The 23,731-nt window shown below is 46.8% G+C and overlaps 1 protein-coding gene across 4 annotated transcripts in view; it reads left to right on the top strand.

Annotated features, from left to right (window-relative positions):
- Positions 1–20,380, top strand: part of MDM2 (MDM2 proto-oncogene) — a 359,362-nt gene extending 338,982 nt beyond the window's left edge. For all 4 annotated transcript variants that reach the window (XM_069629717.1, XM_069629715.1, XM_069629716.1 and 1 more), the window contains one exon: positions 17,185–20,380. In XM_069629717.1, the coding sequence (XP_069485818.1) occupies positions 17,185–17,754 (570 nt within the window). In that variant the 3' untranslated portion in view covers positions 17,755–20,380. The remainder of the gene's footprint in view (positions 1–17,184) is intronic.
- Positions 20,381–23,731: the final 3,351 nt, after the last annotated feature.

Genomic DNA, 23,731 nt, shown 5'->3' with positions numbered 1-23,731 from the left:
TGTGGTAAATTTTCTGTTGTCACTGAGTGGTTAAAGAGGTTGCAGAAGTATTCTGCAAGTTTTGTTGGTGAAAATAGTCTTGTCCATGTCTGGTGGGGAAGGATCTGTTGGTGAGCCTGCTAGACTGATTTTGTTCACTATGCTGGTGAATTTTTCTGTCTAAGTAGGTTAGTCTTGTGGTTGGTTCTGGTATTGGCTGGTTAGGGGTTTCCAGGTCGCTGCATAGTTTGTGTGGGTCTGTTGCAGGCTGTTCGTTTTCTTTGCTTGTTGATGATGCTGAACATGGGTGGTGGTTGAATTGTTGTTGCGTACCGTGTAGCAATCCTTTTTTGCTTTTGAGAAGTTCGGTTTTGCATTGCATCTAGTTTTGGTATGCTGTTACTTTTTTATTCTGATCGTAGCTTGACCCCCATTCTTCCATTTTCCTATTTTGTTCAGTTCTCTTCGCTGAGGTGTGAACCATCTCGGAGATACTTTTGGAGATTTACTCCCTTTTTTCTCCGATGCTGGATGAATCCAAGATGGTAATCGATGGTTTTGTGGCTTCCAGTCTGGTGTTTACGTCCAGTGTTTATGGATTTTCAGTTTCTCTTCTGAACTGGAGGGTTTTTGGGTGGTACGCTTGTATTCTTGTTGTGGGTGGATCATGAAGCGTATTATGAGGTCGCTCCCTTGAATTTTCACTGGGGGTGCAGTTGTGACCAGATTTCTCTTTCAACAGATTGCATCTAGGTTGTGGCCTGCCATGTGGGTAGCTACTTGTTAGGAAAGATTTATCTTTACTGCACGTTTCCTTCCATTTGTATGGACCCCCAAACCTTTTGCTTTTATTTTTTATCCTGGCCTGTACTTTGTACAGTGAAGCATTAAGCTTCACTACACTGTCTTTTGCCCATCTGTTGTGGGGAAACTGACATGTTATTCAGGCTGTCAGTATGGGCAAACATTGTCTCCCTTAGTCTTGCGACTTATTGCTACTATTAGTAACTTATGTGTGGTAACTTATCATTGTACAAGGCATCTTAAAATGCAGTACACTTGTGTTTGGGACAAATAGTAAAGCAATAGAGTGCCGTACAAATATGTGGTCTCCAAGTGTTAACTGTACTTAATTACCAAACCCCTAACTCCTAAATCTTCCTTACTGACCAGCCTATGCTACCTTGAGATTGTTTGGTAAACCCATGTAGGCAAAGCCCTTCTTACTCGCCTATGTTACCCTCTCACCTAACAACCAGTAATAATAAATGACTAGCAACGAAAAGACATTTATAAATGCAATTTGGTTCATACTACTTGCTGCTGTGTGTGTGTGAACAGGCTGGTGGCAGTGTTGGTGCTCTTTAAAGATGCACACTCGTGTGCAATTATTTTTACCATGACCATGCCTTTTTAGTGAGCACATAATCAATGTCTGCTACTGATAAATTAAGCACTGTTCTTGCATGCAAAGTCTTGGTTTTCAGTCTTCCACCGTTGTGAGGTAGGAAAAGACCATGTATGGTTAATGCACCTTTGTGGGCATCTTGGAGGAAGCCCACAGATCCAGTCTGTGTTAAAACTGACTGGCTTTTGGTAGAGTGGTTGCCTTGCTCCAGTACGTTTATGCCAAAGGTGAGGTCGCGGGTGCTGAGGGTATCTGGCTCTCCAGTATTGGGCACCACTTGAGTGTTGCAGGTCATTTATTGGTGGGCTGGTGCCATCCAGCCCAGGATTTGTAGCTATATGAGATGGTATAAAGCCATTCAGGTTGTCTACCGCTGGAGCTAGTAATGCATTACTGAAGGATCAAAACAAGGATGCCGCAGGACTATTTTCGCAACCAGCACGTTGTGTAGCTCTGGCCTACTTCTAGGCAGAGACACATGGAAGCGGTGCCTCCCTCCCCTTTACTGGTGGGCACAACTAGTTTGTAGTTGTACTCTACTCGCTTCTGAGATCTGTTTGCTGGGTCTGCAACTGGCCCGCATCTGCTGGGGTCTAGATTACCTCTACATAGACAGTCTAGCTTTGGAGCTGAAAGCATCTTCTCTGTCCAATGGGACCTCACTGCTGCTGCTCGTCACCATGGAGAGGGCCCTCTTTGGGACCAGAGACCAACCATCCTGTTGGCTGCTCACCTTGTTTGAGGTATGGGCAACTGCTACTCCCATCTGTTCACTCCTCCTGCATTGCGGAAAGCCAAGTCAAGCGGTCTTCACCCCATCCAGGGGTACCGCTGGTGTTTGAGTGTAGGAAGAAGCCTTTCACCTGCGGCCAATGACTCCTACTGCAGATCTCACAGTGAGCACAGTTGTCTCAAACCATCCTCTGTTGCCTGGGTGTGAGTTTTTGTTCCATTCTGTGTCTCCCCTCAACATCCCAACCCCGCACCCCCCACACCCTATAAACCCACACATAGGACTGGTGGTCTGCACTTTTCTTTCCAGGAAAACATACTTTCCAGATTATGGCCCCGAATCCCCCAGCTCTAAAGACTATTGTTTTCAAGCCTTTTGTTTTTCTATTCATGAACAAGTTGAACAGTAGTACTATTTGAATCTCCCTTGAATAACCTAAACACCAAGGGTTACCAACCATGACACTTATGAACATTATTGCAGCATAGGAACGGGACTTCTTAAGGGTTGCTGGAGTCTCATTGCTAGGCTTGTGATTTGTGTTTACTTAAAGGATGCTTGGGTTATCCCGCTCCTCAAAACAAACGCACACACTGGATGCAAGCATACATACTAACTATAGGCCTTTCACTACTGTGCCTTTCCTGCTTTAAAATTTTGGATCGTGCAGCCTACCTGCAGATCCAAGACTACCTGGAAATTAACAAACTCCTAGGCCTTAGACAATCATGCTTTCGACCCCGTCGCGGAACCGAAACTGCCCTTATCGACCTTAAAACCCAAATTGAAGACTTGAAAGACAAGGGGAAGCTGGCCCTATTACTCCTAGATTTATCGGCAGCTTTCGACTTGGTAAACCACCAAATCCTTTGTCGACATCTTAAATTATCTGCACGTTTCTCAGACAAAGCTCATTCTTGGATAACGGATACATGAGGGTCTTCTCCCCCACTGCTGCCGCTGAACCCTCACCAGTTCCCTGCGGAGCACCCCAAGGGTCGTGCGTCTCCCCCACACTCAACAATGTGTTTACGAAACCGCTTTTTGATATTTTGGATTATCTGGGTGTCGCCTACACGAATTACGCGGACGTCACCCAGATACTCATTCCCATCACCAGGGACCACACAGCTGACACACTAGCCATAAATACCATCTACCAAGTCATCCAAGCCTGGATGGCTCAACACAAACTCTGCCTCAATGATGAAAAGACAGAGCTCCTCATTTTAGGCTCTCATCAGACTTCACAAACTAGACCCCTCTTTCAAATCCTTCGTCATTGATGGGAATATCTACCTTGACTCCACTCTATCCCTCATTAGACAAACTAACGCAGTATCTTCAGCCTCTTCCTACACTTGCAAGCTCATCACAGCCTGCCGACCATTCCTTACACCAGCAAACTGTACCACACTAGCCAGGACTTTGGTCATGTCAAATCGACTATTGTAAAGCCCTTTAGGCACTAACCATGGCAATCTTAACAAGTTACAGGTTCTACAGAACCAAGCCATTAGAGCTGCATTAAACATACCCAGGAATTGGCACATATCTGACACTAGACAGAGCCTTTGCTGGCTTCCAGGATCACAGAGTTTCACTCAAAACACTTGCTCTGATGCACAAATGCCTCGCCAACCAAGTGCCAAACTACCTGGCCTGTAGATTTGTCCACCACACCTCCAACCGACCTCTCGGACAGGCCATCTGTCTTTCCATACCTCGCTACAAGCTGCAGAGATTGGGGTGGGGTTAGCTTCCCTGTCCTTGCCGTGAAACCATGGAACTCCCTTCCTTACCCTCTTAGAGCTGAACCTTCGTTCTACGCCTTCAAGAGTAAGGCCAAAGCATTGCTGACTGCTCAGGACCTATCCCAGCACTAACCAGCCCTTCAGCGACCTCCTTGTTCTCTCCGCCTCATCTTGTAAAGTTGCTTGTGTACACAAAAATACCTTTTGTAAATTTGGTTACTTACTTGTGCATACTCTGTGCCGGGGATCTGCCCCTGTTTTTGCCACCTTTTTGTTCTTTAGATGTATAGGACGGTAACTTATGCTTCTCCATTTACACTTTGTATTTCTATGTATGTTATGCTGATTTCCACTATGCCATGTAAAGATATGCGCCCGGATGCCCGAGGGCCAGGTGTGCTATATAAATAAAATTCAAACACAAATTTAACTGTTACAAATGTTTCAACTCATTTTGCTTTACCGAACTGTGGAATGTATGCGTGTACACATTTCTTAGTGTCTTGACCTTAATGCAAGTGTTCTTTAATAAACAGTACATGTTATCGGATATGCCGGCGGCGGTTGAAGGCCACCAGAGTCTGGAGTCGATCAGTCGAATTTCGGTACCGGTCGGCGTTAAGCAGTGTGCAAAGTCGAATTGCGTTGTCTGCCGTCTCTCACATGACGAATCGATCTGTGTACGTCAACGAGTGTCGATCTGTGTACGTCAACGAGTGAAGCATCATCAGTACCTATATACATAGGATAGGGAATAGTGTAACTGGAACGCCCCATTCGAAGCCCTTTCACTTTGGATATAAACTGTAATACTGTAACACTCCCAATCAACCGCTAGATGGCAGCCTTTGCAAAGAATGCATGTCTAAATAGATGAGCCAAGCCTCAAAAAGGCTATTACTGGGTAAGTAAAACCTGCTGTGTATCTGTATGGAAACTGTACTATGTTTCGGTCTCTTGTGGGCTTAATTGTACTTTACACCAAACCCAATCTCCTAGTCTAAGCTTTATTGATGAGCCTTGCTACCATGTGAGTTTTGGTTAGACATTTGCAGAATTGCTATATTAGCGGCCCAGTACCCCTACACCTGTACTGTACTGAAAAAAAACGAACGGTTGTGATTGCTAACACGGCCACTTGCTTTATGTTTGAATTATTGAATGGAAGCTAGCTCTTGCCTTCATGCCTGGTTTGTATAGGCTGTGCTAAAAATGTATTTAGTTAAATCTTTGATCCATCCTTTCTATTGGATTCAGTGATTATCAATCTCCCGTAAGTATAGAGTGAAGTGGGCAATAGATGTAGGAGTAATGGGGGTGGGAGGTGGTGGGAGTTGCTGCTGCTAGAGTGGGTGTTGGTAGTTTATGCTGGGAACCTGTTGGGACAGTTTTTTGAAAGTCCACTCAAGAGGCATTATAATACTATACCTTGGGTGTTAGGTTTCTTTTTCATTTATATGCCAAATCCCGTTCACATGTGAGATCCCCAGTATTTTTAGCTGGGCTTGTGGATTTTTTTGTTCCTGAGTGGGAACATTTTCTCCCACTCGTTTCTTTTACTCATCTTATGGGTGCCATTTGCCTGACTGCATAGGGGCATTTACATTTTTATTATTGCAGCACACAGTACTTTGTGCAGTCTTGTTGGGTTGTCCCTTGGGCTTCCCTTTTTATTTTCTGTAGATTTACCTTTTGAGAACACATGGGAAATTCATCCCCTCTGTTTTATATTGTGGGTGCTGGGGAGATACATGGCATCCCCTTTCTCACTGCTCCTGTAACATGTCAGTGACAAGCATATGGCAGAGCCAGTGGTCATACTTTACGACTTGTGTTTTTTTTTTTTTTTTACTCTCAGGCTGTCAAACCAGCCGCACTAATGCACATAACGGTCACTATTCTGCTAGAATGGTTGCTTTCTTTTTTTGCCATTTATAGTTTGCTTGTCCTTTCTTGGACCATATGCCGTCCTGAGTGGGGGGGGGGGGGAGGGGGGCGGGGCGCTGGTTGTACTTTTGTCTTAGGTGGGACTTCTTGTATAGACTGCAGAGGCTCCGAGTGTTTGTGAAGGTAGGAAGTGAGGAGGAGTCTTAGAGGGATGGTCTAGTAAAAATGTTTATTTAAAAAATAGGCCACATAAAAAAATACTAGCATCCTCCGTTTTAAAACTTCCTATGTAAAATTTTGAGCTATTCAAGCTCAAAATTCGAAAAAGCAAGCACAGGGGCGCAGCCATTTTGTGAAATGGAGGCCCTCCTGTGCTGGCTTTTGCGGCACTAATGAAGGAAAAGCCAGCCAGCTGTAGTAAACAAAGGCTACCGCTGGGTGGCTTTCCCTTCATTAGTGCTGTAGCCGGAGGACGGGGACCGGAGACCAGAGCAGGAAAGGTGCAGTTGAATCTCGGTAAGTGCTATTTATTTTTTTTACAAAAAATAAGCACTAGCTGCGTTTTTTTTCTAAGTGTTCCGGGCTGGAGGAGCCCGGAAAACTTAGAAATAAAACCGCAGCTTTAAAAACGTTGCATTTATGTTTGCGGTCGCTTTTGAAGCGACCGCAAACATAAATACAACGTTATTGTGTTGGAAAACGCTGCGGTTTTTCTTTCCAAGTTTCTCAGGCTCCTCCGGCTCGGGGGCAAGGGCGCGGTGTTTGGCGCCGGGGACATCCAGCTGCTTCCTGATTCCCAGGCCACGCCCCCAGGCTCATAAACCTTCTTCCACGGCCCCGCAGCGGTGAAGCCCGCGGCGGGGCAAGGGCGCGGTGTTTGGCGCCGGGGACATCCAGCTGCTTCCTGATTCCCAGGCCACGCCCCCAGGCTCATAAACCTTCTTCCACGGCCCCGCAGCGGTGAAGCCCGCGGCGGGGCAAGGGCGCGGTGTTTGGCGCCGGGGACATCCAGCTGCTTCCTGATTCCCAGGCCACGCCCCCAGGCTCATAAACCTTCTTCCACGGCCCCGCAGCGGTGAAGCCCGCGGCGGGGCAAGGGCGCGGTGTTTGGCGCCGCAGGTGTTCGGCGTTCGTGGTGGGAGGCTCTTTCCAGGCGCGGCTGGGGAGCAGGTAAAGTGCAGGGGAGTGCTTCTGTGACTGTGCCCGAAGGAGTAAAGGAGTAAAAGCCAGGAACTGTTTCGTGTTTGAGGTCTTGGCTTGGGGGGATCCGCCATGCGCCTACTAAAGTCATTAAGGTCCCACAAGGGCCATGTGGTACTCAAACCCTCACCCTCCGTGCCTCTCATCCCACCCCTGTGCTGCTCTGAGCCCGCCCCTATTAGTATTGAGCAGTCATTAGTACGTAAAATTGTGGCTATTAAGAGACTGAGCCATCAAGGAGGAACAACTGGAGCCAAGGCCCTTACTGCAGTCTCCTCGCTCATTGACACTGCCCCTGTTGTCGGGGAAGTGACCTCTAGCCACCTTACTTCTCTCTCGCCAGAAATAGAAACCCAGCAAACTCTCCAAGACATAAGGGACAGCAAAACTGATCTGGAAGGACTTTGTGTTGGAGGTGATAGAGAGGCTGGTGGTCAGGCTGGCCTGTCTCACCTACTCGGAGGAGGAGGGGGTATAGCAACTAAGGTGGTAACCAAGGAGCCATCTCTAACCATAGAAGTTACCACGGATGGACGGCTGAGTTTGGGAGACTTCGCAGACATAGCCCCAAACAAGGGCGGCACGTTAGTTTGTCCAACCCGCGCTGCAGGGGAGTTCCGGGCCCCCACTATGTCATCTTGCCCATCATTTCCGCTTCCTGCCCTTGGCGAACCATACCCGGGGACGGAGGGGGAACTGGTTCGACTTTCAGAGTTTACCAGTGGCTGTCAACCATCCAGCCTCCCCTCTGGCATTTCCCCTGGTACCTTATTGGGTGCGTTTTGTCCAGAACTTGCTCATGCTTTGGATGTTGTAGAGGATGTTGTAGAGGACTGCGATTGTAACTTTGGCTCTGGAATGGTTGTGGGTTTGTCCAGTTCCTCTCCTGCCCCCGTTCCCACAGAGGAGGGACAGCCTATCGACGGCTCCATGCATAACCATCTCCTCCGCTCTCGTAACCCTTGTAATGAGCAAGGGTCTTCATCCTGTTCAGTAGCCAGCCCTTATCTCCATCTCTCCCCACTCAGGACCATCGATCGACCATGTAGTAGCACCAGCATTGACATTGGAACAGGTACTAACACCCCAGCCGGGGGTGTCTCTATACCTAGGGGGGCAGGCTGTAAATGTAATCAGGTGCTGGTGGAGCTAGCAGCTATCAGAATATTGCTCTCATCCCTCTTAGAATCTAAGGGGTGGGCTTTGAGGGATGGGGTGCCTCTGATTACTCCAAACATGGGCAAGGGTCCCCCCGACCCCCCTTGGGTATATCAGGGGGAACAGGCTAGCCTGATCCCTGTTACTGTAGTTCCTACAATCACCTCCCTTAGCTTGGGGCGGGGGAACGCGGGACCAGCAACGGCCATCAACCCCAGTGCAAGAAGTGCTAAATTTAAAGAGCCCCACAGGTTGCCCGACTCCAAGGTAAAGCCTACCCCCTTGCGGGCCTATGTTCCACAAAGAGAGGGCCCACAATGCACCTACCCAGGGAAAAAGAAAGTCTATGGTCCACGGGGTAGTGGGGCTCCCTTCCAGCCCCTACCTCATTGTCAGTTCAAACACGCTAGGGTATTCCTCCATGGGGTTCCTAAACTGGCGAGGGATGTGTATGAATCAAAGGATGCCCTGTTAAATAAAACCTTACACTGGCTACGGTCCACTAAAGGTTGTGCTTCAGTGCAGAGGGAATCCATGGTGGGTTGTGTCAGAGTACCTAGTCGGGGGAATCGGCCCTGGGATACTGTGGTACTGGCCTTTAGGGACCAGAGTGTCGCAAACGAAGTGCTGGGACAACGTGAGGGGGCCGGCAGGACACCCAGGAGTGGGATTTTAATTAGTCCATATCCGGATACAGGGTCCGGGTGCACCTGGCGGCCAATTGTGAGGTCATCTCCACTGTCCGGCGCTAACCTTATCCCTCTGGGTCGTGATCGGTCAAGTACCTTGAGGGAGAGGCCACCGTAAAGGGTCATTTTGGGACAGAATTAGGGATTTAATGAACTGTTGTGTTATTGTTTCTATTCGGGAGTAGTGATTGTAATTGCCTATTTGTGATGTTTTTGCATTTTTTTTTTTTGTGTTTGATGGATTTCTTTGAAAATCCGAATAAACTTGTTTGACCTTGACCACTCCCATAGCCCAAGTAAAAGAACTGGTGAGTGGGGGGGGGTGGGGTTCCCACTCACCCAGGAACATGGTAAAAAAACACATGTGCAGCAACAAGTGCTCTCGGGTGAAGAATATTTGGCATAAAAATGGATTATCTACCTAATACTCTTAATGTTAAAGTATTTGAACATGGTCCAGATATGTTAATTCTAACAGCTTCATGATTTGGGTAGGAGGATATCATGGTTGCAGAGGGCCCATTTAAGTCAGGATTTGATACGAGGGCCAGGTCTCAGGTTAGGAATGTTGGTGCACATGCACAGTTCTCGATGCAAAGACCTTCTTGTCGATTTGTGTATGTGTATAGAATTTAGCAAACGCCTCATCCAAAACAGATTGAAGTTTGAGGACCCAAAGTTGAACTGTTGGTAATGTCCAGTCAATTATTGACACAATACTCTGTAGCTGCACCAGCTCTAAGCATAGGGAATGATCTTTCGCCACTGTCCACCAAACCTTCAAAGGAGGCCAAGTCATGTGAAAGAGGCGAACAACTCTACGAAAATGCCACTTTCTCCTTACCCCATCAGTTAAGTAGTTTTCTGCTAAAATATATAAAATAATATGGGATAATGCATTCACTACTTAATTGCCCTCCGATATTGCTTTTTAGATTTTATAAGGCAACAAAGTGACTGCAAGTGCAGGTGAATATGCATGATGTACGTACTGAAAGATTGTCAACTTTTTGTTGGGTTTATTTTAAGTTCTAAGGCATGCCTGACTGGGTAAAAGTTTGTATGAACTAGTATATAGAGGCAAACACCCTTGACGTTTTATTTGATGGCAAAGTGTAATTTGCTCTTTCCACAGATTGTTTGACAAAAATGCAAATCTGCACTGGTTACTGCGAGAACCCGTTGCTCTATTTTTTACTCCTACGGCCAAGACATGGTATTGATCTTCCCACGCTTTAAATGAAGTCCACATTCTGCATTGGTACCAAACCGCGTTGGCTGCCTGCAGAAGCCTGTTTGACTTTCAAAAGGGGATGTTTAATCTGCTTGTTGTCAAAAGCATTTTCCTGTGTCATTGGCAGGCTTTTGTTCCATTGTTTTATGTGGTTTTGCATAGCGCACCTCTGCTATTTTGGCTAAATCACTGCCTGTGGTTCTGCAAGAAAAGAAAAGTAGAGGTTAAGGGGTGCAAGTGGGCTAATTGATGGAAGGGGAGAAATGCAAACTTGAATTGATGGTGTCTCCGGCCAGAAATGCTGATGTCCTGCTTTCCTGTATGGCTGTATGTGGTTTGTGGCATTGACACTTGGATTCTCCCATCCTAATAGTACACTTAAAAATTATTTATTACATTAGTTCTGGGACACTGTTTGAGCTGCTGGCATGGGGGGAGCGTATGATGGAGCCAACAATGTAAGCTTTGGCATTGCTCCAGTAAATTAATATGGAAGTAGTACCCATAATGGTGCTGTGTACGTGTTGTATGCCTAGTGCAAAGGTGCTAGGAGATGGCAAGGTGAGTCAGTTAATGTTGTTTAATCGGCCATTGCTGCGCTCTTGAACATGCCATGAAACAGGTTTTATATATTGGAAGATATTTAGAGTACCTTCATTCTCTTATGTAGCCTACTCCAGGTCATTAATTTAATTCTACCTTCATTTGATGCTCAAACCATTCAACTTTATGACTTCCTGTGATCCGAGTTATCTTGTGGTCTTATCGACCAAAAGAAATGGTGAGTGCATGCTTTCCCTCCAAAGAGCCTAACGGTAACTTTCACAGATGCAGGTGGTAATTTGTTCAATTCTCCAATGTAATTTGACTCGTCCTAACAAAAGACCATGCTTCTAGACTTACTGGTTAGGCCTCTGGTATTCCCTGGCTGAGGAAATGTTAGAATCTGATTGCCTAAATTGTATTCAAGTAGTTTTTGTCAACCACTGAAGGACTAAATCATTCTGAGCCCACTGAAGGACTAAATCATTGCTAGCCGCAGACCACCTTTTTGTCACTTATCAGGCCGTCTTCAGGTTGACATCATGGGTCGAAATTGGCATTCAATTAACTGGTGCTAAAACCAGCTCCTGGTTGTCTGGCATCACCCAGTAGGCAGGGGCTACTGCAGGGGAACCAGAAGCTAGTACCAAGTATAGTGCAAATCTATCTTGCACAGGAATTGCACACTTTATCGTTTTGCCAATTATATATTATCCATTATGCTTAAATGTGTATTAGAAATGTCGCCTTTTTTTAAAATGAACATTGCATGTTTGTAAGGCTCCAGTTGGCCTTGAGAGCCAAAGGTAGAACCTGCTAGCGGCTGGTTTGAAACTAACCAGACTCTATAATAGATCCCAGCAATTTTGATCCTGCACATGAGGCAACCCTAGCAATATAGATAGTTGATATTTTTATTTCGATCGCGCTCATACACAAAGGGTTTCAGAGCACGACAAGGCAAGGGATGGGAACAGGGGAGAACAAAACCATGATCTTACTGGGCCCAGTGACACTGAGAACACGCAAGTGCATGGGGGGAGGGGAAAAGTGCATGGAAGGGACAGAAATGGAAATGTGTGGAGCAAAGGAGAAACGGATCAATATTAGATAAATAATAAAAGCAACAAACCATGGTAGTGCGGCCAGCATGTGCATGCTGGGTTTAAGGCAGCAGACAGGGTAGGTCTGATAAGTGAAGGAAGAAAAAAGGGGGTGGGGAGGACCATGGATACAGACCCCAGTGCAAGGGGTGGACCGGAGGCAGGGCGGAAGGGTGGCAGGATGAGCAGGTCCCTGGGCTCGGCGGACAGAGGGTGGCCAGGTGCACGGTGCCAGAAGACAACAGATCAGGGGAGAGGGCGGGCGAAGGCAGAAGCAAAGAGGAAGGTCTTGAGGTGTTTGCAGAACCGTAGATGGTTCTCAAGTTTTAGAGTGGCAGGGAGGCTGTTCCAGAGGGAGGCACCAGCCGAAGACCGATCTACCCCAGCTCGTTTCTTAGAAAAACGACTGACCCTAAGGGAGTTAGAGGAGCAAAGAGCTCGGGAGGGGAGGTATTTGCGGGGGGATAGCTGAAGGTAGTTTGGGCCCAGGCCCCAGAAGGCCTGTGGACAATGCAGAGGGTTTTGAATTGAATCCTTGCATCCACTGGGAGCCAATGTAGAGATTTCATAGCTGGAGAGATACGATCCCCGGGCTTGAGGCCAAGGACTAGTCTTGCAGTTCTGTTCTGGATTAGTTGCAGTGGGTGGGGGGTAGAGGCAGGTAGGTTTAGAAAGAGGCTGTTAATGGTCCAACCTAGAGAGAACCAGAGCTTGGCAGGCAGTGAGCTTCTGGGGGAAGGAGAGGAAGGGTAGAGTACCTTTGAGGAGGTGCACTAGGAAGTTTAATTTTTTTAAATTTTTTTTAGAGGCATCAGAGATGTGGGCGGAGAAGGAAAGTGTGGAATCAAAGATGACCCCGAGATTCTTATCCTTGCAGGTGGGTGTAGGAGGAGGGTTAAGGGAGGCCGGCCAGAGAGTGAGGGGAAAGGATGGAGGAGGCGTGCCGATGAGGAGGATCTTGGTCTTTCTGGCGTTCAGACAAAGATCATTGGCGGAACACCAATCTTGAATGGCAGTAAGGCAGTCCGAGATGAGAGAGGGAGAGGAGGTGGCCGAGGGCAACCTGAGAATGAGTTGTCGTCAGCGGAACACTTTAAATTTGAGCAGAAAATGGCAATGCAGTGGGTGTGAGTTGCCAGGTATTGGTTGAAAAGCCAGGCTGAGAGGTTAGACCCCTGGGGAACACAACAGGTAGGGAGGGAGATAGATGATCGGAAGGACTCCAGTATGACCTGGGAGGGTCGACCTGAGAGGAAAGAGGTCAGCCAAGCCAGAGCCTGATCGGTGATACCCAGGTTATCACAGACGGTTCAGCAAAAGGGTATGGTTGACCGCGTCAAAGGCAGGAGAGAGAGAGAGAGAGAGAGAGTAGGATGAGGACAGAGGGAATGCTAGAGTCAAGGTCGGAGAGCAGGTCCTCGCGGATGTTCAGGAGAGCAGTTTCCCTGCTTCTGGCAGCTCTGAAGCCAGACTGGTGGTCGCAGAGACAGGTTTTTCCTGGGCATTTATTTATGCTCCAGCGTTATGAAGTGTTGCCTTTGGAGACCACGCACCTGAGCACTTTTGGACTGGTATTGTGTGGCCCCTTAATTGTGGCTGTCAGCAATCACTTTATTGAATTCATATCTTTTGAATCGCCTTGTTCACCCCCCAACTTAAATCCCTAAGATCACAAAAAAGGAAATTCCAATCTGCTTGGCGCCACTCCCCCTCTGAAAATAACAAAAATAACCTAATGGAATTGGCAAAAATGTACAACAAAGAAATAACTAAAGCCAAAATAAATACCTTCAATGATGGGATTGAGAAAGCTAAATCTAACACTAACGAATTGTTCTCCATCCTCCGCGAACTAGAATCCCCAATCCAATCGGTAGACCATGCCCCAAAGGATAAAGCATGGTGCTCTATCAAATAAAATGTTGTCTCTACAATGCAAAATCGCTAAAAAAAAGTCCTCATTACCTCTCATTGACCAACAAACTAGTCAACCATCGGTGACTAGGACAACCACACCTTTTAGATTCAAGACTATCTCCATAACAAAAGGAAAAAATACTTTCCCTCAAACCTTCGAACTGTAAAGGCGACACATGCCCAGCACAGATAATAAAGGATGCAGCTAGAGACCTAGCCCCTTTTATCTCGAAGTTGATAAACGCCTCATTTAAATCTTATAAAGTACCAGCCAACCTCAAAGAATCTTGGGTTCTACCATTACTAAAAAAACAAACTCTGGACCCCACCATCCCTACTAATTACATACCCATTACCACTTTGCCATTTCTTCTTAAAGCGTTGCTAGACCTTAAGACACAAATTGAAGAATTAAAGGACAATGGAAAAATAGCTTTGCTTCTCCTACTGGACTTGTCGGCAGCATTCGACCTGGTGGACCATGTAGTGTAATGCAATCACCTCCAATCTGACGCCAACTTCACCAATGATGCTACAGCTTGGGTCCAATCCTTCTTGGCTAACCGGACCATGAGTCTTCTCTACTTCAGCCTGTGCCGACCCTATCAAAATAACCTGTTGGGTTCCACAAGGCACATCCCCTACTATGTATAATATCTTCACCAAGCCTCTGTTGACAAGTTGGATAGACTGGGTGTCACCTACACTAATTATGCAGATGACACTCAGATCCTCATACCCCTTTCGGGCAACTTCGAGGCGGACTCGGACCTGGTGAACAAAATATACACCCTCATTCAGGCATGGAGGGCATCCCACGGCCTCTGCCTGAATGACGAAAAAACGGAGTTACTAATCTTAGGCTCTGAAGCTAATATCCAAAAACTCAGCCCAAACTACACATCCTTCAACATTGATAACAAACCTATCAAGGTGATGTCTGTAGTTAAAACTTTAGGATTCTACTTGGACTCCTCTCTCACCCTCAAAAAGCAAGTCAACTCCCTTGCCTCATCCACAACGTACACTTGCAAACTCATAAGAGCCTCCAGACCCTACCTCTCGAGAGCGAGTTGCACCACACTAGCCAATGCTCTTATTATGTCAAGATTAGATTACTGTAATGCCCTGTACTCTGGAGCTAACAAATATATTACAGACAGAATTCAAAGACTGCACAACAACGCCTTGAGGGCAGCATTAAACATCCCCTACAGAGAGCATATTACCAAATTCAGGAAAGAGGTTAACTGGCTGAAAATAACGGACAGAATTCTCCTCAAAACAGCATCCCTCACCTCCAAATGCCTTAATAACTTAGCACCTCCATACCTTATGGATAAAATTACTATGAGAACAGCTACCCGCCCTACGAGATCTGCCAACTCATTTATGCTGGAGACTCCTAGGTTCAAATACTCGACAGCAGGAGGAACCAGTTTCCCTGTTAAAGCTGCACAATGTTGGAACAAATTACCAGTTGACATCAGACAAGTACAACCCTACCCTCAATTCAGACATAAGATTCTCAATTGGCTACACACCAATGACACCTAACTGACGAACTACATTTCTACCTCTCCAGCCCCTACACGACTCTTTGTTTTCACCAAACTACACTGTAGCTTGGTTAACTGTGCACGCAGTGTATACGTAGGTGTGCAGACACCGATACTCTTGATAATGCTTCCTTGACTTACCAAGACCATTGCTTTTGCATTTAATGTATCTTGTACCTTGTTCTTATCACAATCACTGTTCTATGTATTGCTACCTTTGTACTGTAACTAAGTTTTAAGTTTTCTTGTTTCTGTTGCGCCCGTCTACCTTAGGGCTTGGTTTTGCATTACCAACCAAACAAACAAACAAACAAACCTGGGATCCCAATGTTTTCCAGAAACCCCTGTGCTTCCGACCAACTGCCAGTAATTAATTGCTAAGTGGTGTTTCGCTGCCCCCCAGTGATGTTCATTTGTCCAGTTAATGGGAAATAAAAATTAAGTCTGTACAATTGTAATTGGCTTCATTTTTTGTTTTTTGCTCCAAATTCAGTACCCTGACGAAGCGTTTAAAAATCATTTGCATCAGGGGAAGGGCGCTCAGTCAATCGGGTGGCTGGAACATCGGTCGAGATTTCACCATCACTGGCCGCTGCCCCAGCCACCTAATGCCGTCCTGGGGTGGCGTTTTTTTTAAGCAACATGGCGCCTTTCCCTGTTGCTCCTGCCCCACAATGACCTGCTTCCCCGACCTGCTTCCCTTCCCCACGCCCTCCACTTAACTGCAGGACCGTAGCATTACGCTCAGTTCCCAACTCCTCCCATCTGGCTGCCGCCTTTGTCATGGAAAAGGTACAAAGTACCTTTTCCATATGGTGGTGGCAATCTTTATTTTTTTATTTTTTTATTGGGAGATCGTGATGCAAAATTGTGAAGTCATTCGCACCCCAGGGTGCAAATGGCTTTCGTGGCCTGCCTGTCGGGCGGACCCACTTTTAACAGCCCGCAGCCCGAGCTGAGCTCGGGCTGTTAAAGGCAGTGTTTGCCCTTCAGGCAAGGCATGAAAGGTACAGTATTTGTCGAAACCGGTTGGTGATCATGTAACACAGGGATGGAAGTTTAGTTATCTCTGTGGTTAAATGTGTTTTTACCGGGTGAGATGATGACCGTGATATAAGCCTTGAAGTTGTCCCCGGGCATTACCTGAACCCGTTAATGCCCCACACCCAACAAGGGGCTTATTGCTATTAGCATTCCGGCATGTTTTACCAGGATGCTAATTGTTTTTCGAGTTGAGAAACTGCATGCTTGACATTTACTTGACAAAACTACAAACCAAGATGGCCGCTGAGGGAGAAGGGAATAACATGTAGTGCCTTTTTCCTTTCCATCGGGAGCACAATGTCCCTGGCGAAGGACAAGGGAGCGCCAGGTAAATGGGGTGGGTTAGAGATTTGGAAATGGGGGATTCTAGTGAAGGGGGCGTGGTTGCACACTTACCAGAGTCACAGCAGGGGAGATGGTGGCCTCCCGCTTCCAAGGAGGCTCCGAGCGGGGGCTTTACCATGTTGTAAAGCACCCCGTTCTGAGCCTCTGGTTTGGCTGTGAGGCCTGCCGCATGTCCGTGCGCCCCCCCCCCCCAACCGCTCCCTTCCATCCCTGCTGGGTGCTAATCTGTTTTAATCTGCTTCACAACCAAATTGGAAAATCTGGTGGGCGCAGGATGGAAGAGAAACAGAAGGGCGGTTTTAGTACTTCCTTTACAAGATGTTTGATATTGGGAGTAGCCTATGGAACATCATAGCATTTGGCACCACTATGAGTGAGGAAAAAGCAGTCCGTTGTGCCCTTTTTAACATTCTTGAGGAGACCCTGCTTTTGTGACCTTGTAGTAGACATTTTCAAACCAGGTTATTCATGAGGAAGAGCAAGGGCAAAAACAATCATTCTCTTCAGGAAGGTTTTTTTTGTCCTATTTCACTAATATTGCAACACGTATATGAAGAAAGTTGATCTGTCAAAATGCATAACCGAATCTACATTGTGATTAACCTTGTCACTCTTTTTATTATTTCTCAAGGATTATTGGAAGTGCCCAGATTGCGAAGAAATCAACCGTCCCCTTCCTCGGCATTGTCAAAGATGTTGGGGGCTTCGCCAGGATTGGCTTCCTGATTCAAAGAACAGTAAATCAGAGACGCACAAGTTAAAACGTTTGGCAGAATTGGATAATGATTTGGGATTTGATGTTCCTGACTGCAAGAAAGCTAAGTTTATTGAAAGGAAGGAATCCATTGCAGATGAAGAGGATGACGCAGGTGCAGTAACGTCACAATCCCAGGAAACGGAGGACTACTCTCAGCCGTCTACATCTGGCAGCATCATGAGCAGCAGTCAGGAGGATTCCAAAGAAATGAGGAAGGAAGAAACTCTAGAACGAGAAGACGTAATGGAATCCACACTTCCTCTTACCAGCCTGGAACCCTGTGTCATTTGCCAAACTAGGCCAAAAAATGGTTGCATCGTTCATGGAAGGACTGGCCATCTAATGGCATGTTTTACATGTGCCAAAAAGCTCAAAAGACGAAATAAGCCCTGTCCTGTTTGCAGGCAACCTATACAAATGATTGTGATGACCTATTTCAGTTAGTTTAAAGACAATATATATGAACGATGTAAGCTGGCGGAAACCATGTACGCTTGGTAAAAAGTGAAACGTCTTGGAGGTGTTGTTGCTTGGTGCAAGTCATCTGACTTTATTAACTATATGCTCTTGTTAAGATGTCGAAAACTGATATCATTCAAGACATGTCAGTCATATTTGGGAGCAGCTTGTGTTTATGGTTAAGCATGTAACCAACACCACTGTTGGTTTGCTGTTGGGCACTGGATCCCCACCCCCCATCTATCGGGCAAAAAAAACCAATGGAAACTTGCGACGCCAAAAAAAATCATTACATAACCTGCTAAAGGGAGGAATTGGCACTGTGATCTAGATGCCTTTTTGTTGGTGTTATTTATTTAAAAAAATTAAAATCTATTTATGCAGAATGGTGAATGATGCACACGAGTGCATGAGCTCATATACTCCATCACACCTACATGCACGCTTTGGAAAATCAGTTCAGTGGTTTACTGACTTGAACGTGATGTGCAGATGGTTGATCCTGCAAGGAATTTTCTTGCATTCAGTTTAAAAATTGTTTTGCTCGTGCTGTTGTGTTTTTCATCTGAGCGACATCCATAAATTCAATTAAGTATCCATATTTCCTAAAGTTTCTTGTTATCGGTTCAACTACATGAGCCCGAAATGTGTTTTACTGGCTATTATCTATCTTAAGCAAACAAAGTTAGTAACTCCTAGCTGTGCACTTGTTTCATTACCGTAATATTTCAGACATTTTTTTAGAACCTGGAAATATAGTCTTCATATTACGCAAGAATACCCCCAGCATACGAAGAAACATTTGGGCTGGATACAAAAACCCTTCGGTATTGTTGGTTTGTTTACTGGTTCTTGGTTGTTGCGCCTTATGTCTCCACCATTGACAAACAAGTGCTCTTCTACAGTTGGGGCAGGGCAATCATGTTGACTATACAAGCAGGTTTTAGAAGCGGTTGTCTTTGGGGCACTCTTCGCATTCATGCTTTGGAAGGCTCCTTAATCTTTGTTGAAGGCAGTGGAAAGATGGTGGTAGGAAGGCTAATTTCCTGATTAGTATAGAAATCCAAAATTACCGGAAAGTTGGACAAGTAACTTCTTAGTTGTGGAGAACTCTGTAGTGTCCTGAAGGAAAAACAGTGCATAGTTCTCAGCCTCTGGGCTGAGGTAACTGTAATAAGTGGCTGGCTATGTATATCAATGACTTATTGGGGGTTTTGCTTTGGCTGTGGAGCCCAGTCTGGAATATTCGTCCTTACCACCAATAAACAAGGCGGCAAAGTGTTAACGTTCCTGCACTGTATCTCCTTAAACCCTACTGCCACTTTTATTTTCGGGCTAAAGTCCAATTTTCAGCACCTCTTTTCCACTGAAACAAGTTCTGAAACACTTGTGTATAGATGCGTTATAAATGCCATGCCATATATAGTAATCGTGACAGTTTCTCCATTCCAAGTCTAATGCAGATCAGCATTCTAGTCAATAAGTGACTAATGAGAAGTGCACTGGAGTGAGCAATTTGCATATTGACTGCACATATCCTTTTTGTATGGTCTCTCCAAAAAGCCCATACTCACTACGCTCCCACTGGTTCTAAGCTTGTGTTGGAATCTTCCTGGCAAAGAGACTGATAATAACATGACAAGATTTGTACCATGTGATGGGCATGCCTTAGACTGCCCTAAATTCTGCCGATGTGATATCTTTCAGTGGTAAGTGTGAAACTTCTCATGGGATAAATGAACTGGACAGCGTAGTAATTTGCTTATCTGGTAAGAGGTCCCATAAACCTACTTCAGTACAATTTTATTAACATGAATTTACTTACCACGGCTGCTGTTATACCTTGCTTGACTTGATCTTGACGCAACTCGGGTACATGATCTGCTAATGAACCTTGGTTTCTATGAGACGTGTTTTTATTACTTAATATGGCTCCTTTTTTGGGGCCACACTTGTTACTTGCAGACTATTGAACCCTTTAGATATTTATCAGTCTTCTATGCAAGAACTATTAATGTTTTCAGATTTAAATTAAGTTTAAATATTTAAAAGTGAATGTTAATTTTTGTTTATACATTTTGGTTTGTCAGTTTTTATTTAATTAACTATTTGTAGATTAATCTCTATTTACGTGGTTGTTTTTTAATATTCAACAAGAAAATTGTTCTTCAGAGTAGTTTACCAAAGCAATTACTTTGCATAAGCTTTTTAAAAAACAAAAGATTTGTCTTTAAAATATGAACGCCTGTGTTCCAATCTTTAAAATATGCTAGCAATAAGCTTAAAAGTGTAGAAAAGGGCTGTGAACTTGCAGTCAGTTATAGTGCCCTCATTCTGAGTTGCTTTCTCAGCAGCTCTAAACGCAATTTGTAAGACGTTCTTTAGATCTTGTTCCTTGCTCTAGTCGCATTTAGAGTCTGTGATATATGCCAATCTGCATAAAAGGACTGACTGGACAGGTAGAGGATTGAATATGAAAGCATAATTGAATCCTTGTATCTGTTGGTAATTTTTGGTAAACTTGTTTCCCCAGCTTCCCTGGCACATCGAGCGTCCTATTGTTCATAAGATGTTTGGTTTATTTAAAAAACAATAAAACCATTCACAACAATGTTGCGGAAGCTGTTTGTTCTCAAATGATTTTTGTTGACCTTTGCAACTGGGCATCAACACACCAAATGTAGAAATCTGTTTTGCAAGAAGTAAATTAAGAATGCAGAGCCAGTCACACTTTCATTGACAAGTGGTGTGAACTATGACCAGAGACTGTTGCCTTTGTTTACCATACTCTTGCATCCCGTCCCCTTTCCTCCATACTGCATGGGCGTCCCTTCCTAGGGACGGGAGACGGAACCTCTTTCACCAGAAAAAAACACCTTCTTCCCCCTTTAAATGTAGAGGGGTGCGGCCCTGCGAGCATGTGTGGCTCTGACGCCGCCCTCTGGTGCCACACCTCGGTCTCCTTTATGCGTTGAGAGGAAGAGGCAGAATTCACAGGTGCTCCTGGTTTGGACTTCGGCCATGTAATTCCACGCGCGGATACTACTTCTCTTCTGTGGCTTTGTCTTTTTATCATTCGGGTACTCGGTCCTCGGGCATCACGCTCCTCCCAGGCGCATGTCGACTTCTACAGGGTTCAGCAGGTGTCCATCCTGCCACAAGCTCTTTCCAACTTCAGACCCCCACGCTCTCTGCCTACGTTGCCTTGGCCCAGACCACAGCTGGCAAGCTTGTACCGCGTGAAACGCGCTTTCATCGAGGTCTCTGAAGAACAGACTAGCCAGGTGGAGGGAGCTCTCCAGAGATCTCCAGAGGACCTGAAGGACTTCGTCCATCAATCCAGGCCCAAGGTAAGGCCACTCTTTTCCAGTGCACCCCGCAAGGGAGACTCCCTTCCAGGAACTCGCCTGCGGGGGAGGAACCGCTCGGGTTCTCATATCTGCACGAGTACCACAGCTAAGTCAGCTATCGGCTGGCAGGCCGAGGGGGTCAGTGGATCCTCCTGGTGACAGTGCTGAGGGACCAGAAGGTTCTTTTACCGGGTCTTCACCCGAGGGGCCACACCCTAGTACCGCCAACATGTCCGAAGGGGCGCCTATATGCAGTACTATTGGCAGAACGCATACCAGATCGTGGCCTGAAGAGCAGGGTAGGCCTCATGATCCACGCTCGAGAGTCCTTGACGAGACTGGGCCCTGTGATCCAAGCAACACGACGCAGGCACGTGGAAAGCAGCTCGACAAGATGGCTGCCGTGCCAGACATTAGACACCTGCCTGATACCGCACCAAGGAAGGGAGCAGGTGGAGGAACGAGTGTCAAGGTGGGACTGGTGTCAACCAGGTATGTGGCCTACAACCTATCCTTTGTGCAGGGCAGGTTCCCGCTGTGTCCGTATGGGCAGGGCACACAACGGCTCCAGCAGCTGCCCGCTACCCCATTAATATTACCTACCACCCCACTGGCCTGTGAGGACAGATTTTTTGAAAGGTTCCTCAGGCTTATGACATCTCTTCACATGGGGTTACCCTCAGGGACGTGCTCCCCCCAATGGCTCTGGCACCGCAGGTCCCAGTACAGACGCCCCAGGCCCCTGTGCAGCCTCTGCTCCCTGCTCTGGCCCCCAGAGCAGGCAGTTCCATACCAGCCTCCGGCTTCCGTCTCCACGCCTCAGGGGGGGAGGGACAGGTGGGGGGGGGGGGGGGGACATTGTGCAAGGGAGACTGGATGTGCTCCCTGGATCTGAAGGACGCGTACTTGCGTGTCCTGATTTGGCAGCCTCATTGCTCTTTTCTATGATTCAGGATCATGGGCTACCATTTTCAATACAAGGTCTCAACTCGGCCCCCAGGGTCTTTACCATGCTGATGAATACAGTAGTGGCCCTCTTCAGGGCCACCACATATACCCGTACCTCGACGACTGGCTCGTCAGGGCTTCATCTCTGGAAGCAGTGCACTGCACTTCCCACGCTCTTATGAACACACTGTACAATCTGGGTGGTCATCTGTGACATGTGCTCCGAGTTTTTCCTTCGGAGAACAAGATCACAGCCATCAAGAGGGCTACTGTGCATGCACTTCCTCAGTAGAGAAGTGACATTGGGCTTGTGGTACCAACACCTACTGGGTCTCATGGCAGCGGTCCTACATGCCGTCCCCCACACGAGACTCGGGATGAGGAGGATACAGCTGCACTTCTCAGCGTCATGGAACCAGGAGCTGGGCTCTCGGGAAGAGATGATCAACGCTCCTCCTTCTCTTCATCCGGACCTCACATAGTGGTCCAGGGACTGCAACCTGCAGACGGGCAAACCTTTCCGGCAGCCTACCCATAGGACTCCTCTCTCGAGGAATTGGGGGGGGGGGGGGGGGCCCACCCTGGACAACCACTGCGTCCATGGCACCTGGACCAGGCAGTAGTTTTGGGGGCCCTGGCGCACAAACCATTTGAGCCAATGGCGTCCGTGGACATCAGGCTGGTCACCATTAAGACGGCCTTGTTAGTCGGCCTCAGCTCGGGTCGCAGAGTCAGCGAAATCCAGGCGTTGGTCGCCTCAGAGCCCTATACTATGTTTCACAAGGATAGTAGTCCTGTGGACACACCCAGCAGTCCTACCCAAGATGCTTTCTGCATTCCATCTGAAAAAGGAAATGGTGCTGCCTATGTGTTTGCTGAGCCTAAGGATGAGGCACAGAGTTTTGCACTGCCTCGTTGTCGGGTGTGCCCTGAAATTCTACTTGGATAGGACCAAGGGCTTCTGCAAGTCGGACACCTTGTTTGTCACCTTGGGTATCAGGCCTCCAAGGCCTCATAGCCCGTTGGATGGTCTCGGCCATCACAGATGCTTACGGGGGAGAGGATAAGCCACTGCCGGCCAACTTGCATGCCCACACGGTCCGAGCCAAGGCACGGGCCATCGCATTCAAGCGGCATGTCCCCTGGCAAGTCATAAGCAGGGCAGCCACATGGGCCGCCCCTTCAGCTTTCTGCAAGCCCTACTGTTTGGATGCCGGCTTTAGATTAGATGCAGCTTTCGGACAGGCGGTTCTTAGAAACCTATTTGCTTAAGGAGGGTCTCCTCTCCACCCTGGGGCTACACTTGGTTGTAATTGCCCATGCAGTATGGAGGAAAGGGGACGGGATGTAAGAGTAATTATAAATTACTCACTGTAGTGACTAACATACTTTTAGTGCCCATTTCGCCAAACGTCCTGCCATCCTCCCTGTAATAAAACGGGTGTCATTAGGCAATTTTAATCGATTGTCGATGCGCCTATGGGGACTGAGGTGTGGTGCCGGAGGGCGTTGTCGGTGCATGCAGCCAGGGCTGCACCCCTGTGCGCCTCTAAATTTAAAGGTGAAGGTTTTTTTCTGGTGAAAAAGGTTCAGTCTCCCGTCCCTAGGAAGGGACGCCCATGCAGTATGGAGGACTAAGAGTACGTTAGTCACTACAGTGTGTA

The sequence above is a fragment of the Ambystoma mexicanum genome, chromosome 12, assembly GCF_040938575.1.
Source record: "Ambystoma mexicanum isolate Mex_15411 chromosome 12, UKY_AmexF1_1, whole genome shotgun sequence".
NCBI lineage: Eukaryota > Metazoa > Chordata > Amphibia > Caudata > Ambystomatidae > Ambystoma > Ambystoma mexicanum.
Note: the sequence above shows the minus strand (reverse complement) of the source record. Positions and strands in the feature narration are given on the sequence as shown.